General features: G+C 42.9%; 1 protein-coding gene across 3 annotated transcripts; it reads right to left on the minus strand.

Annotated features, from left to right (window-relative positions):
• Nucleotides 1-13,645: 13,645 nt before the first annotated feature.
• On the minus strand, nt 13,646-17,775 carry LOC120458656. 3 transcript variants are annotated; one of them, XM_039646387.1, is made up of 7 exons: nt 15,912-17,731; nt 15,409-15,851; nt 15,032-15,351; nt 14,437-14,962; nt 14,117-14,377; nt 13,910-14,059; nt 13,646-13,854 (listed from the first exon to the last, which is right to left on the minus strand). In XM_039646387.1, exons 1-7 carry the CDS (start codon nt 17,236-17,238, stop codon nt 13,741-13,743), a joined length of 3,141 nt encoding a protein of 1,046 aa, XP_039502321.1. In that variant the 5' UTR covers nt 17,239-17,731; the 3' UTR covers nt 13,646-13,740. The 3 variants fall into 3 exon arrangements, with proteins under 3 accessions (XP_039502321.1, XP_039502323.1, XP_039502322.1); XM_039646389.2 differs by having other exon boundaries at nt 15,409-15,864; nt 15,912-16,109; XM_039646388.2 differs by lacking the exons at nt 13,646-13,854; nt 13,910-14,059; nt 14,117-14,377 and having other exon boundaries at nt 14,793-14,967; nt 15,912-17,775.

Genomic DNA, 17,775 nt, shown 5'->3' on the forward strand with positions numbered 1-17,775 from the left:
AAAATATACGTAAAAAATATATATATTTATTTAAAAAACGTTTGTTAGCTATAAACATATAAACACACATATCTTCATTTAACACATCAAATTATTTTGAGTTCGCAATAGCCTAAAATTCCTTCTGAACCAAATGTTTATCTTTTTTAGTTGCTGCCAATATAAAACATGGCGCAAGATCAACAGAAAAACCTCGGACAAGTGAAACTGAAAAAAGAGTGCCAAAAATATGGTTGACTTTAAAGCATTTTATTAAGCGTTTCCCTTCAGGAGAGCGCAAAAAGGTCGCTCATAAATCTCGGCAGGGAAAATACCTACGATTTTTGTATTGTCTTCTAACTTTTGGCTTTTGAATCGGACGGCATCCGTTTAAGCCATGTCGAGTTATCCTTAGTCCGGGTAAACAACTCGGGCCATTCTCATCTGCCACGCCCACCAGCCCTTTGGCCCCCCGCCCTCAGCCCTCATTCTAACCCAGCGCATTCGCACAAAGTTCAAGATTTAGATGCGTTAAGCGTTATTTATGGCCGCAAATAAATAAAGCTTAAACCATACGCAATGCCTCATTGTGGCGTTGAAAGTTTTCGACGTTCATTCCAATTTGGGTGTATGTGTGCGTGTGTGTGTGTGCATGTGCATGTGAGTGTGAGTGTGAGTGTGTGGAAAGGATACTTTGGAGGGAACCGTGGGAACCCCCTGTCTAATTAGGAAATGTTCGTAGGCGACATCGCATCCGGAATAATAAATGCGCATTCAAATGGTCGGATACGTTTGGAAATGCCTAGGCTGGGCTTTCCTTGCATATCAAATCAATTTAATGAGCAACATTTGTAATGCCTACAAAAATGCAAATTCAAAGCGCTTTTACATGTGTATGCAAGTATGATCTCATCAATATATTTATAATATATGCACGTTATTAATAATTAATAATAACTCATTATAATACGCGAATTAAATCACATTATGCATTTTATTGACACACACACTCACATTATTGATAAGACAGCATCAAAGTAAATAAAAATATTAATTGGCCAGCTGAATTAACCTGCTCGTGAATTGCCATCGCCTGCTTCTACATTCTATAATAACAAGCATCGAAAAAAAACGGACAAAATCTTTTCAACAGAAGCATAATAAAAACACAAAAACCGCACTGTTGTTTGAACTAATTAATTTTGAAAATTTAAATGCGCGCCAAGCTAATTACACAAGCTCTATTGAATGCAAAAACAAACAAAGCGATCGTCTGCCTGCCTGGCACTACGCACATGACAAAAAAGTAGACATTTACAATTACGAGAACGGGGACGAGGATGTGGATGAGCAGTCAATGAAGGCGGCGCAAAATTGTTAATTAAATTCCCCGAATATAAACTGCGCCCGCGTTGGAGGCCAAATCAAATCAACTGCCACTGAACCGTATTAAATACGGAGCCGAATTCCAAACCTGTTCGCATAGGGGTCCCCAAAAATCTGGCCAGGCCACAGAGGCAATCTGTTAAATTTACCTTCCAACAAATGCCGTGTTTGCCCGGTTTGCCCACTTTGGCCGCCGTTATTATGTATATGTGCTTTATTCTGTGAGTGCTGAAATAAGCGCAGTTTGACGAAATTACCATGAATAAATTTTAGACATTCCCCATGCGAACCCAGCCACTTCTGATGTCCCATCGTCATTGGAAAATTTGCCAAAATTACATGTGTGTGTGCGCGGCAAATATTATTGAGTTTTTGCCGAAGTCGCATGAGGTTGGTCCATACATTTTGAAACATTTCGCAACTGCGCGGAAATTGCAATTAGAGCCCGCGCTGCGCATAAATAACTCGCAAATTGTTATGTGTGGGTATCCAGGCTGAAAAGTACCCAAAACACCCTCACGAATGGGTGAATACCTATTACCATCGAAAAAGATATATTTGTGCCTAGTTAAAATCTACCTTTTGGGCAATCGAGTATTATTTCCCATAATATATGTTATTTATATTTAAAATAGTTAAAAATGTATATCTAATGCAAGATATATTAATAAAGATTTTTTTTTTAAATTTTATGATCAAGCTAAAAATAGGCACAATAAGCTAGGCTTTGGCACCCAAAATTACCCAATACTTACAACATTTTCACAGTGATTAATAGCAAATTGATAACACCTAATCCCAATTCCCCTGCTCTTCCGTTTCCCTGCCCACCATGATTTTGTTATTAAACATATACTTTTTGCTGGCTTTTGTATCTAGCAATGCCCAGTTCCCATCCATCCATTCCCAGCCATATCCAATAGAGGGAGTGCGGATTTGGCCAGTTGGCCAGTTGGCCTGGTCGTCGGTGGGGCACATAAATTATACAAACAAACTGAACGCAAAAGGCAAACAAAATTGTTACGGGCCATGGGAACGGCATAAGAATCGAAATAGGGTTTTCAGGGATATTGCTAGAGCCTGGGAAAAAGTGCCATGGAAATGGGTTCGAGAATGGCATCAGAAGTGGAAGCAGCATCAGCAGCGTAAAATGAAAATCCAAGCGGCCCTTGTCAGCATGATTAATGATGACGTCCATAAAGGCTGCCCCGCTACCAAGTTGGCCAGCGGCCAAGAGAATAGGGATACGGAATCCTTGAGTCCCTGCATCCCTGAATCGGGAATCGCTTCCTTTCCGGGCTCGAGGCTCCGGCAAAGTGTCCGTGCTAATCCACATCATGACTGCAAATAATAGAACTTAATCTATTTTCAATATGGCAGCAGCAGCGGGATCGGCAGCGCAACACAAATTAAGAACTCATCAATTTTTAATGCCCGGCACCGAGGGAGATGGAGATTGCAGATTGGAGATGGGCAAAAGTTTCGCCCACGTCGTGCTCCACTTGAAAAATACCCCCCAGGGAATAGCTCGGAAGTCTTCGTCCGTCCAACATCGTTTGCTCCTTCCGGGGAAATGACGGGCGGAAAAGCGGGAAGCGGGAAAAGCGGGAAAGCGGGTGTGTGCAGTCTGTCTTGACCAACAAGAGGGCTTAAGGTTATATTTTAACAAACAACATAAAAGTTTCACACTTTCCCTTGTTATTCCCGATGTCCTTGCGGGTGTTGACGTAGTTAGACTTTAAAAACTGAAATTAAATCTGCTAAAGTGTTTGTCAGGCATCAAGGAATTTTGAGCAAACACACGCCCTATGAATAAGAAATTGTTAGAATATGCCAGCAAGTCTTTCGTGCAAAATGGCAAATTTATTAACAAATTTGTTTTGCTTATCCCATATTTTTCCGTAGCTAAATTATCCCCATAATATTGGCAGATTCTGTCCTGTTCCTGAACTTCAGCTTATTCACCGATTGAAGCTCTAATTAGCATTCGTCGACTTAACACTTCAAACAACTCCGATTCGCTGCCGGCTAAGCGATGTTAAAGTCGGAAACTGCAAACAGTTGTCGTCACAATTTGCCAGACGGTAATTGAAGAGCCTGGGCACAGGAACCAGCACTAGGACCAGAAGCAGGAGCAGGAGCAGGAGCAGGAAACTGAAAAGCGCAAACAAAAGGGTCCAAAATTCAGCGAGTTGCTGATCAACCGCCAACAGCAAACAGTCGCAAACGCAGCAGGGATTCCAATCTGAAATGTCAGGCCCAGAGTTCATCTCCTCCCGTTAGATACAGTTAGATACGGTTACAGATAGAGGCACAGACACAGATGCAGATCCACTTACAGATAGAGGCACACATACAGATACAGATATAGATGCAGATGCAGATGCAGATACAGTTACAGATACAGATACAGTTACAGATACAGGAACAGGCACCGACACAGGACCAACATACTGCTAAACTAATTAACTAAGCGCAGCTGTGGTCACGTCACCTTCAGAGCCGCTGTCGTCGACCACATCGCGTCTGTTTCCCGGGGTCAGGATTTTTCCGCCTGCCTGCTGCTGCAAGTGCGTGCTGCAGCCCTGCGAGGGGAGGCACAACAGTAGTCTCAGGACAAACTTGTAAAACGAGTTGATTTCCTGAGGATAAAGCCTGTAAGCTCATAGGACCTAATTATTTGAATGGTCGGAAATTGTCGAGTAATTGCGATGAATTCGTTTGATTATCCAACCCCGATAACGTCTAATAGTATCCGTACAACAGTGGCTCCCCTCGCATCGACTTCCGCTGGCGTTTTTGTGAGGCGGACATTAGGCCCGATCCTGTTGTGGCAGTTGGTTTTGGGCGACGGCAGTTTTCAGTTGGCAACTCTGCACTCACTTGTTTGGCAATTAATTTGCCGGCGTCTGTTATTTCTTTACGCCGGCATGAGTGTTTGCAATCTAAACACGGTTACTCGCTAATTAGCAAAAAACAAGCACACAGATACAATTCCGTGGAGTGAGCGCAATCGCAGCATTTCCCTGCGGTTCTGTGTTTGTTTTCGGAGGTGCTTGGCCTCGTTGCCATTTATTGGCGCATCCCCAGCCGCCGGACTCCTTTTTTTTCGCACTCTCGCATAAAATTAGGTCGCCGTGTAATTAGCTGCTGTTGCTTTAATTTTAGCACTTCACGCTGTTTTGCTGGCCTTTTTTTATGTTTGTTTTAAATGGCGTCGCGAAATGCGCTGCAAATGCACGGAACGCTTCAAGAGGCGGTCGTATAAAATTCCAAATTAGGTATGAAGGGGGGCCAGCTAATACGATGACTTAATTAGTGTTCGTATACGCTTCACCGAACATTTCCATGTCTCTGACATTTTTATAAAATGCTTGTAAGAGTCGAAAACAGTTCTAATATATTTCAACGTTCTTTCTATGGTTTTGATTAAATTACGCATACGCCGCATGGTACGAACTCTGACAAATGAATATTTAAAGCACTTGAAACTGTTTCGGCAGTTACCGAACAAAACCTACTAGAATAGTTGCCAGTGGCTTCTAGTCGTTTATTAAAATGCCAGAAATAATTTCTATGCGCAATTTTCCTAGACTTTTCGGTAGTTGTCGTTTCAGTTTCAGTTTCAGTTTTCAGCCAAGGTGTGGCCTTAGATCGAAAGAGAATTTTCCTCCGCACACACGGATAATAAATATTTGCTTTGGTATTTTGATATGAAGTTTCATGCAGTCGGGGATTCGAGGGTTTTGCAAAGTCAGCACACAAACATTGGAGGAGTTTGAGGCAAGATATCTGTGCTGAACAAAGCACATAGTTCATAAGTTAAAGCCCGGCTATGCCAGGAGAGCTGAATGTTTTTCGCTTTGCCGAGGAAAATGCCAGAAATGCTTCAGCTCCGGCAGGAAATAAGAACTATATCAATTTGGCATGTTTAATTTATGCATATACAATTTATGCTGCCATTTTTAGCAACATTTCAAACTCGTTGCTTGCTTTTCAATTTGCTCGAATTGACTCTATCGCACATGGCCATAAATCGCTGGAAGAAAAACGAACGTGGAAATCAATTTAATTATGTGCTGCCTGCCGAGAAGAGACCCTAAACTTAATGTATTCTTTATGGCAGCGAAATCTATTGAACTGCACTTTGAATATCTCGAGCGGCGGGTAAAACTTTCCATCCGTCGAGAGTCAATATCATGAATAACGATGTAATAAAATACGTGATATGAATTCAAAACTCGGTCGGCACACATGATGATGAACTTCTTTGGTCTGTTGCTCTGCTGCTCTGTTTTCTGCTGAGGATAAGCCTGAGCCAGCACATAATTCTTGAGTATTTTCTGTGAATTAGCTGGCATACACTAGCCATAAACAGGCTCGCTCTTGCCAACTCTCCATGGTTATTTGCCAGGTCCTGTTCCTGCGTCCCCACGAGCAGGAGCAGCAGGAAATTCCAGCAATTTTGCAAGCACTAACGCAGCGCAGAAATATGATGAGATAATGCCAGAAAATAATAGCTGTGACTACTCCAACCTCCAGCGTCCAGAAGCAGCCGCAGTTCGGGTTGCGTCCCATAGGCTCAACCTCAAATGGTTTCGACTGAAAAACACCCCGGACCAAGTTTCGAAAGCCATTGGACTCTGCAGTGCCCGACAAGCACTGAAAAAAATATGTTTAAATGCTATGAATTGCCATCCACTTGAAAAATAATTGGCATTATAGGAAAACATTGTGTAACTTTAAAATATAAATAAAATGGTAATAGTTTTGTTTCTAACTTTCGAAAGACTTATTTAAAATGTTTTTCCTTTTTATAAAATAATTTAAAACGAGCACATCTTAGTGTAGGAATTATCGAGTCCCCTACACCCCGCAAAGACCACTGAAAAGTCCGAAGCTGGCTGCAAATTTTGTGACAGGCAGCAGTTGAGAACGGACTTGGTCCTGGTATCCGAATCCCCATTCCCCGGGGGTCACTCAAGTCCAAAGCGTCTGTGTTTCTGCATATGCAAAATGCAAAAATTTCGCATTGCTTGGATTTTTTGCTCCGGTTTTAGACTTGCAGATTTACTTGCCATGAGGGTATTTGGTAAGATTCAGTGGGAACGCAAACGTAATGGTTATACTTGTTATAATAACTTTGCAATTGTCATTTAAAGTTATGAAATGAGAAAGCAGAATAAGAAGAGGAATAGACATTCAATTTCTGAATATAGAACGTTGGGTAACCTTTTTCCGAGGCAATTGAAATATTTTATAGTTTTTATAGAACAATTATAATGTAGGTTCAGTTATTAGCCATTTGCTTTGTAACAGACCAAAAGTACGAGTAGTTTGTACACCTATTTTGATATAAAAATACTTTACACTTAATTATAATTTACCAACTATATTACCAACTGATTTTAGAGCATAAAATAGTCGCTTGATCATTTGGCTGGTGTAACTCTTATTTTGTTTTCTGTTTACGTGGCTCTTTTCGTTTTCATGCAACGTCGCATTAGGCAAAATGCAAACCACTTTTGCCCAGTTTCTCCGCTGGCAAAAGGGCATAAAATGAGGGAAATAAATGCGAATAAGAAAAACCATCAGCAGGAGGTTGGGATGGTGGAGAAAGTGCAGCATAAATTCGTTGCAGGGCCTGCACGTTAAATGCAAAACGCTGTCAACCTGGCTAATTTGTTTCGTTTGAGCGGCGTAAACTGGGAAACTTGGAACAAAAGTGTTCTTTAAGCGGCATTAAATTGACCTGGTCCTGGTCCTGACAGCTTGACATAATGCCTCGATTATGCTGACACAAACACAATCAGATACCTATGTGCGGCGAATCAATAAAGTGTAAATTGTAACATTAAATAGTCATTAGTGTCTGGGGCCATTTGACCGGAAATTAATCAAGCAATAACCGCACGGCCCAAACGCTTTATGTTTGACCACTCGGTCGGCTGGCACTTGTTTTCCACACGCTCAGGCTTACGCCCAACCGCACCCAAAAGGGTTAATGTTTGGCCAGTCCTTGTACATATCATTAGTTGTTACATATCACACAAACATACTCGTATATGCGGCGCAATCAGATTGCGCCTTGTAGATATGTCAAACAAGTGACGGAAACTGTTTATTATTGCCCCATTGCAATGGCCGCAAACGGAAAAGGATAAAGGATGTGTCAGCCAGTCGGGCGGAGAGAGGTGAATGAGGGGAACGAGCCTTAATAAATTTGAATCCTGGGGCCAACGATTTAAGTTGCTACCTCTACGATCAGATGATGCGCAGATTAAAATAGAAATTGTCAACAATTTTCAGACTCTGTCTGGGCAACATAAAATAAATACCATAATGGATTTTACTGCCTCGAAGCCGGAACTGCTAGCAACACCAAAAATCCAGACACAAGGACAAGTCGGCAGGACGTTTGTCTTTCGCATTGTGAGCTTCCTCCGCACATCCACACACACTCACAAGCGACAGAAGCCATTGTGCTCAAGCACCGCCCACACACACACACACATATATATGCATTCACATCCTGTGACCAACTTCCGTGTGTCAAGGAGCGCTCAGGCATTCATTTATGAATTTTTATTATTTTTTATCTTTGCCACCATTTGCTCTCGACCATCCGAACACCTCCTACCCTGTAGCATTCGACCCCAATTGCCATGTAGTTTATATTGTTTTTTGGGGCACCTGACATCTATTGCTCCAAGTGTCTCTTTGGAGCGAGGAGACTGTAGATCAAAGACTCAGGTTGAGCGGCTTGCACACAATGTAAACACAGTTTGCAGCCACACGCAATTAAATTTCAGGAAATCGTCTATGCTGAATCCGATTTTAATTAAAATCGTTTTGTGCAGGAAGGAAGCCCGATTTTCGAGTCGGCAGGTAACTGTACGAGTGTAACCACAGTCGCAAAAAGAGTCGCAATGCAAAACACTTAGAAAAACCAATGTTTTTTAAACATTGTCATATGAATATATTTTTTTTAGTAACAACCAAACTAATCTGTGAAATGCGGTTTTTGCCATTCGTATTCATAATCGATGAATATAATCATTATAATTAACTAATTGATTGTTTGCTTGCTAAACTCGAGGTCAAGGCTGGCAATTATATTTATAAACCACAACGATTCATATTAACAATTAAAATAATTCATATTTTTTATTCGCATCTGAGTGATTTTTTACAAATATTCACCTATTCATGGACTATATATTTTACATAGAGTGCATTATATGTGCATCACGACGGAAAGAAGCAGTTGCTACAATTTTCTATACGTAATGCAAAGGACATTCAATTACGTAAATTATTTATTTCTTCAACATATAAATACAAATTTGCTTTTAAATAATAATTAAATAAATGTTGTGTTTTCTTTAGTACATAAAAAATAGGTTTTTTTACTGTGCTTTTACAAGACAGCGGGAAATTCTGCCCGACTTTCCTGCGGTCAGTAAACCGTCGATATCGCAACGCTCGCCGAGGAGCAGAACTTAATCGCTGGCCGCTGATACTGACATACATACACACATGTATGTGTGTGCAAACAGCAGTCGGCTGAGTGGCGCTAAGCAAAGGCAAACACTCGAGCAAATATCGCACACCCACAGGACCGCCCACACACACATGGGTGTGCGAGTGTGCGCGTTGATTTCTCGAAAGCAAAGCCATCCAGCCATGAGACCAACAACTAGCAACAAGCCAGGAGCAGCAGGACATGGGCGGCGGCAAAGGGTCCTGATGGTGCGGCAGTGGCTACAGTTTGTGGCAGGCGACGCATGGCCTTGTCAACGGAACAGTCGAGGAGGCGGAGGGACGTGGGACGAGAGGCCACAGATAGACAACCATAAATATGAATGCATGTCCTCAAATGGCGGATGGTGGGGAGCGGTGGGAGAGGGGAGGGGCCACCACCAGGGGCGGAAGGAAGTGGGCGGGGGTGGAGTGCTGGTCCGGCTTGTTATTTACAGCCGGTTTTCAGAATTTGTGGCATAATTTAAGCACCTTGTTTAGCCACTGTTTATGGTCTCTCATGTCACTGGTCCATCTGCCAGAGTGCGTGCACTGCGAAAAATAATATATTACTTATTAAAATATGCATTACGAAAACAAGTGATTTCAAAATCTTTCTTATAGGTTTTCTTTCCTTATAGGTTATTTTTAAGCTTTTAGAATTGATACGCCTGCAAAGAATATGCAAATTAATAATGTGTATTAACTAAACTATTTGTTACAGTAGCGACATAGAACAGGTGTACTTTTTTTAAAAAAGGCTTACATTTCTCTGTGTGCTTAGAGTGCCTCTCGTTAAAATGCTGCTTTTAGTTTTGGGGTCACGGGGTCAATGATGGTCAGTGCACACATTCATCAGGCCAAGCTGAGCTGGCGCTCTGCCACTTTAAATAATTTATAAATGCGACAAATCTAAAAACAACTTGGCCATAAAGCTGCTGGCAAATGGCAAAAGGATTTAGGGCCCGGCGACGCCCTTCGTACGTTACTTACGCAAATCAACAAACAAATCAACGGCACAAAAGTGGAAATCCTTTTGCCAGACCTCCTCGAACGATTTCTTGCTCGACTTCTGTCAGCAGAAAATTCTTATTCGGCTATCAAATTGTAAAATGAAAACCGCTGACTTACTTTCCTCTCCGGCAGCACGTGTACGTGTGAGTGGGTGGCAGGGGGTGGCAGTGGGTGGCTGTTGACTGGCTGGCATTATGCAAACAAGACGGATCCTGTGAAGAGACAGAAAACCCTTTACCCCGTCTCCATTTCGCAGTTGCGTGCGGGGCGCATTCAACGTGTTTCGTTTTCGCGTTTTTTTGAATGCTGAGAATTTGCAAACATTGGAGGAGCATAAGGGGCCAAAGTGGAGGTTAGCAAATGGAATCCCACCTGAGGTGTTTGCAGTGAAGGGGGAGCACGAACAGGTGCCATTCCTTGTTGGCAGATATGATTTTTAAGTGACGCAACCGATTTCATTTCGCGATTTCAAAGATTTCAGCACGAACTATACGTTGAAGGGATCATATTTTTTGGATTTTGTATCTAAACTGAGCCACTTTTCAGACTACGAATACGTATTTGTTACATTCTTTAAATTGTATATATGGCAGCAATGAAAAATATTCAAAAATGTGTCTATAAAACCAAGGCCTAATTAAATATTCTAAAATAAATGTATTTCACAAATCAAAAAGAACGAACATCAATTTGCTGTAGTTCGACTATCGATTTAAAAATCCCCCCGCCAACTTTAAACAATTTCGCGAACTAAATCGCTCGCTCTCCTTAAATTGCATAATCGGCAGGACGAATCGCGGGGGGGTCCCTCCACACCGCACACATATCATATTGATCGCAAGCCCATTAAATATGCATTTGCTGATATCACCTAAATCCGCAACGAAAACAGCTTATGTGGCATTCACCGTGTGTACGGCGTACTCAAAATCCGTGGCTTTATCCGTCCGTGTGCGTGAGTTTGCGTGTGCGGTTGACAGACGTAAAGAAATACACGGCAATCCGGAAAGGAGTGCTGTGCGGGGCGGGGAAATTCAAGAAAAAAACCTAACAAAACAATAGAATTTAAATGATTTTAATGCGACCATTGGATTTTATTGAAGCCGACGGATGTCGAGGCAGTTTGGATGCTTGGTTATGAGCTACACGGGTGTCATATGAATACCAACCAAACAAACACGCAAATATCCAAACATTCAAGCATACAAACATGCAAACAGCCAGGCCAAAATCCAAGGCAACCCGGCTCTTATTCGCACTGACAATAATAATAATTGTCAATTGCAGCAGCTGTCGCCCAGGCGGCACACACGAGGCATCCCATTTTTTTCATATTCAATTTCAAATGAAATTTTCATGTCACACGCCGGCAAACATTTGCCCCTTCCAACCATTCGGTGTAAATTTTACGTTAGCTCTTTGCCAACTTAATTCCGGACGGAGTCTTTGCATACTTTTCTTTTTGGCAGAATCCGCAGCTGTTGTAGTTTTAGCCAACAGTTTTTTTCGTATTTTTTTTTTATCGGATTTTTCTATGCGGTTGCGATATTAGCCGGAGCTGAATATATGTGCGGCGGATGGAGCTCAGCTATTTTGGTATTAAGTTGAGCTGCTTTGCGTCTGAGCTGCTTACAAGGTATTTGCATATTAGCCTGTCCATCGCATATTTTGATTAGAAATTGCTTCAGGTTTCCTCCACACACCGCACATTGTAGCCATATCCTTCCATATCCTCAAGGTTGGATTGGCTCTCAACTCGGCCTTGTTTCGGAATTTTGGCATATGAAATTCATACAAATTTATACATGCTAGCAAGGTGGTAGAGGCGTTTGATATTCTACTTGGGCTATTGGTAGCAGAAATTAAACGCACAGCAAATTATGGGAACGCAATTTCATATATAGCTCTCTTTTGAATAAATATCCGCTACAATAAAGAAGCAATAAGCTTGATATTATTGATTCATTTCGTGAGTCCAAATATTTTCCTGCAAACGAAACGATCCACTAAAAACGATACTGCACGAGCATCGAGAACATTCACACTGCGACAGTTTGGCTACACATCGATTTTGGTCTCATTGGGGTAGAGCTTTAATTTCATTTGGTGTTTTCGGGGGGATGCCCACGGGTGCAGGCGCCTAACACCATCACTTTGAGTGCTGTCAGACAGCAAAGTTCGCATAATGCAAATGCTAATGACATGTGTTCGCAACCAGACTCGAATCAGTACCACCGACAGTACCCCAGCCCACCGACCACATTGAGCCCATGGAAACCATGGGGCACACAAACAACTGGCATAATAGGCACATAACAACATTATCATTAGCAGGCGCAGGCAGCACATTAAATTGCAATTGTTGTTTCGCCGGCCAGTTGAGTGCTGGCATTATGGACGCCATCAGCAATCGGAATGGGTATGTAAATGCAAGTGTCTAATTGATTTTGTTGCTGGATGCGTTGGGGTGACGGCAAGTTCTTCCTTTTGGGTAGTGCCAACGCGTCGTATGCGTGATGTTGATGGACTCGAAACGAGCGACGACTAAAACGCATTTTAAAGCCGTCTTAAAACATTAGCAGCATGTGCCCCAGCAACCCGGCTACCTGACTACCTGACTACCTGGCTGGCTTACGTGATTCACTTTATGTGTTTGCTCACAAATTTCATTTTGATGAAGCCAATGTGTGCGTGGTAGTGGCCTCTAGTGGGTTACACTGTGCGCCAATGTGTGTGCTCAGCAGCCGAGAGTTGTTGGCCTTAAACTAGCTCAACAGCCCGAGCTGAGTGGCTGCCCCTGCCCCTTTTGGCTGTCCCGTCATTAGCATATGTAGTTGAGGGTCAGGCCCAAACAAGACAGGCAAGAAAAAAAGTGTACAGCCCCCCAGTTCCACTTCCACTTTCAGTTCCACTTCCCGTCCTGGCAACAGGACAACACCCCCTGGCTTGGTTTGAGTTGAGCTGACAGGCGAGCTGTCAAAGCGGATTTTAGAGCACTTGCTGCCAGGTAAACAACAGCGGAAGACCGGCATATATATGCCAACGAATGGGGGATGCTCTAAAATTATTAAATAGGTACATATTCAATATAAAAAGATCAAAGTATGGGCCCTACAAGCTGTTAAGCTGGGTTACTTAGTACCGAATTTACACATTACTGAATCAGTTGTGGTAGTTATAATAATTATACACATGTAATTTGCAATGAACGCAAAAAGAAGCTATCTAAGAATTATTTGTGTAGTTTCATAAACATTGAAATTATTATTTAACCAAATAAATTAAGCAAAAATGGAGTATTACATCGGTGACTTTTTAGGTGAAAGTTCTACGAATTCATTGAAGATGGCCAAGCTAATTGGCAAGTTCCTTATACCCCACTGAGGCATTGCAGAGCAAACACCTGTCATGGGTTGAGTGTTGGCCAAAGGGTTTAACTACGTATCTCACTTGTTTCTGTTTGGTCGTTGTTGGTTTGTTGGTGGTGTTGCCTTTGTTATTGCTATTGCTGTGGCGGTTTGCCCTTGGCCAAAAATGCATTGTGTTGGCATATTCACGTATGTGCTGCCGCTCTGCGGCTAAAATTTTGACAAGCGCCAGCTCGACAAGGCAGGCGAAGGACATTTAGGGACCGAAATACCGTGTAAACATATGCGTGTGCGTATACTTAATTTCACCTAAGCGCTGGGCACTGAATTTAAGTGATAAATGCTGCCAAAACTTGATGAAAGCCGTGACATCGGAGTTGTTTGTTTAGGACCATTTTACTGGGTAGTTCATATTTTCTTGTGTGGCTGTAAAGCCTTTTGTTTCACCAAATTACAAAGGAATAAAGTCCATTTACGACATCTTTTCGGTTGGATTTCCATCATCATCCACAAGCAGATGCACATCCGAGTACTGGATCTTATCAAGTTCGGCATAAACGCTCTTGCTGATTCTTACTTCGGGGTACTTCGAAGGGGAATTTTAGATAAAGTACATCATATAGAACTCTAAATATACTAACCTCTTTAGCCACCTTCCAGCATTCCAAGGCCGTCTTATTCCTGCCAAGTCGTAGGTTAATGGTAGCCAAATAGCCCCAGACATCGGGTATAAAGATGTCGACTTCGGTGCATCGCGAGAGAAAGGGAATGGCTTCCTCCAGACGGTTGAGCTTTTTTGTTACTCATATGAATTAACTGATATATGCAACAATTTAATTCAAACTCACATGGTAAAGTGTCCGTCCCTTTCCGTAGTTGGCTATAAAGTTCTTGCGTCTGGAAGGCAAACAGATTTCAAATGCTTTATCGGCCAGCTCATATTGTCCCCTTTGAAAGGCCAATTGACCGAGTCGCAGGAAACTCAACTTGAATAGCGACTTATCCAGTGGATCAACCACTGAAAGTAATTCCTGAAAGTATTTCAGAGCCTCATCACAGCGACCACGGGAATACTCTACACTGCCGTTGATGTGCAGCTGGTAACAGCGCTAGACCGTGAATTTCACTTGAATATAATTTGTTGTTTTGTATAGTAAAATAATCTCACCTTCAACTTTCCCGACACACTGTTGTCCGTAGGCATCTTAATGATAATGAACTTATCATCGATCTGGCGCTGCAGTATCTTCAAAGTGGTTGTTATAAGATAGGCCTCAGCTTCCGTGAAACACTGTTCTATGTCGGAAAATATAACTTCCGCAAATGCGTATGCTCCTAGGCGGGCAAATAGCTTGAAAACTGGATAAAACTGCGTATTCATTGAGGTGGAGGAGCTCTTCATTTCAAAGTCGACCGGCAAGTACAGTTCATAAAGGGATGTAGGCGTAAAGTCAAGTGTCTTGGGCGCAATAAACTGAAGATTCTGGAATTTCCATCGCGTTAGCTCCATTCCGGGTAAATAGTAATATTCCTTGTAATAGCAGTACAACAGGATCCAGATTTCTGATTCCATTCTGTTCCTATCGGCAAACTGACGCAGACTCTCGATCATATTAGACTTGGCCGTACTCAAGATCTCCTCCTCTGTTGATCTCAGGTCCATCATATAGTTAACGTAGAGCTGCAAGAGCAGACTGCGCTATAGAAGATAAATAGGTCCTATGCATAAAGCTGTTGGCTAAGGTTAACTATTTGAAACTCACGTAAAGTAGTATCCACTCCAATCGGTGGTTCGGGGTTTTGTGTAGTATCTTGCCGCTTGTTCAAACTGCAGGCATTCAACGCTGTTTAGCAGGGTTACGAAGTCCAATGAAATGCGGTTGGTGGTGCTGTGGTTGATCTCATCGTACATGTGAATGGCCAAGTCGCGTTGGCCAGTGTGGCTGACCAAGCGCATTTCATACATCAGCTTATTCAAGCCGTGTTCCCCACGATCCTGATTCGATGTATTTTTCCAACAGCAGGCGGTAAATAAGCCCTCGATGCGCTCCATCAGCTCCTTATACATGTGTGTCAGCATTTCCTTTTCAATTGATGGATAACTTAGTTAATATAAATACTGCTTTGATGAGATACCCACTCTGAATTCAATGTTCGTCTTCGTTGGCATTCGTATGTTGAAGTCGCAGCCGCATATTTTCAGCACCAGATTGCAGATGTTGCTCAGCTGGCAGCAAAAGAAGTCCTTTCTATCATGAATGTCTTGCACATCTCGCTTGATTATGAACCCGATTGTATCGGTTATAAGATCATCAAAGGCACGGTAGAGCTCGAGTAGCACATCGCCATCCGTCTCGTCCTCCTTGAGGAATTCCATGTCGAAGCAGCGTCGCAACTTTGCGCTTTTCAGGAGGCTCTCATTGTACTTGTCCAGAGGTTCGTTGCGCTCGCAAATTGGCTGAAAGAAGCAGATCTTGAAGGTGCAGAACATTGGGCCCATTACCAGGGTATCTCTTGGCAGGATTGGTTTGATCGAGGGTTCGACAACGGGATTCAGGCTGCATGCAAAGCGGCAATAATTCACTGCGGAAGTTAACTTAATAGCATGTTAAGATATACATTAACTTAACTTAGAACCCTCACCTCCTGGGTACCCAAATATGCTTGGATTAAGGACGCCCTCGTACAGGACATTGCTGGGTGTCTCCTGGTACAGTTGCAGCAACAACGCGTAGTCGTCGTGAACCACAGCCTGCTCGATGATTTTTCTCATGCTCTCGTTGAGAACGAAACGGTGCAGAGAGTTGTTGATCAGGGCCAGGTCCGAAACAGGATCAATTTTATAGACCTGAAAGTCAACGTCCTGCTCCCAAAGTAGCATGCGAAACAACTTCGGAAGCTTTATCCTTGAGTTGGTCTCCATTTGGTTGAAACTGAAGTTCATGTCGAGGTGCAGATCCCGCTTGATGTTCTCCCACACGATGATCGTGTTCTGGTCGCTGATGATCTGTGAAATGAATCCTGAGTAGGTGCACAAGGGAATCACACTAAAGGAACCATCCGACTCATCCGGCTGTTTTGAACGAAAGGAAACACTGAGGCCCAATTCAGGGGATTTCGAGTGCAGGTCCTCGGGCACATTGTATATCGATTCCAGGGTTAGAAAGGCCAAATTCGTAAAGGTGAAGTTCTTCAGGGTGGGCAGAATGGAGTACATGTGCCAAACGCTGCACGTGGTGATTTTATCATTGATCTTTTTCGACCGGTACTGCGGATACAGATAGATGGTGATGTCGCTGATGAAGCGACGTCGCTGGAAAAGCTGTAGAAGATCGCAGTGGCCGCGGGATAAGAGCTCCAGTCGCCCCTCCAAGAAGGTACCTCCCTCACCTTCCTCGCCAGCTTCCTCTGGGAAAGCGTCGTGTTCGGATGACCTCTTACTCGTCCTTTCATTGGGAACGTTCTCTTTACCCTCTGAAGCATCTGTAATTAACTGATTTATTTCCAGCGACGAGGATGTGCCTCCTTTCGTTGACTTTCCTTTTCCAGATCCTCCTTTACGGCGCCTGGGTATCCTTTGATAGAGGGAAATCAACAGCGGCTGATCGCTGAACGTGTTCATGTCCTCGATATCGTCCTGCATCACACCCATTGCGAATACGGGCTTCTTCAGATTGAACTCGTGCTGATAGATGACGGTCTCTGTGGTGTAGCGCTCCTGCATCTTCTGCAGTGTGTTCTTCGGATGGTAGAGGTGCAGCTCCAGCGGATACGTCGTTTTCGGCAGTTGGCTCATTTCGTTCAGCTGGATGTAGAGGAAGACGCGTTGCTGGGTCTTGGTTTCCAAAGGAGGCTCCACTCTCGGCTTCTCAGTAGTATTGATCCTGCTGTCCTCGTTACCTCCTGTTGAGCGCCTCCGTCTGGTTAGCCGAGCAGTGCGACGGAGGGTATTTCGGGCCGTTCTATCCATTGTGATTTAAAAAAATAAAGGTGTGCCACAGAAAAGTTGTTATATCTTTAGATTGAGCTTAGTAGGTGCTGACACCCGAAGCACTGATTTCTTAGTTTTTACTAAGTCTCCATGAGTTTTACACCAGTTTTTGCAAATGTTTATGTGAAACATATAGCCCACCTCTCATCCTTCTTCAACCACATGCAACGAATATACAATTTTGACGGCCCGAACTAATTTTAAATGTTACACATATCACATATCTAAATCTTTAACATATCAAATACAGCCTGGGATACCTTCTTCATACCTAAAATGCGTATCCAATTCACAGACATTCACCCAAACCCAGCAAAAGTTGAAGAGGTTACTTAGCCGCCTTGCAAGACTCTCATCTGCGTATCTTTTATGCAAAGGAAAAAATGTTTTATGTATTCTGATGCCGACGCCGCGGGATTCTAAACAATAAACACTTCAACAAGTCGGCTGCTCGTTTCCATACGCCCTCGCAAATTCCAAACAGCCGAACGGTTTGGCCTAAAGAATCGTATGCCA

This window comes from Drosophila santomea, chromosome 2L (assembly GCF_016746245.2).
Source record: "Drosophila santomea strain STO CAGO 1482 chromosome 2L, Prin_Dsan_1.1, whole genome shotgun sequence".
Taxonomy (NCBI): Eukaryota; Metazoa; Arthropoda; class Insecta; order Diptera; family Drosophilidae; genus Drosophila; species Drosophila santomea.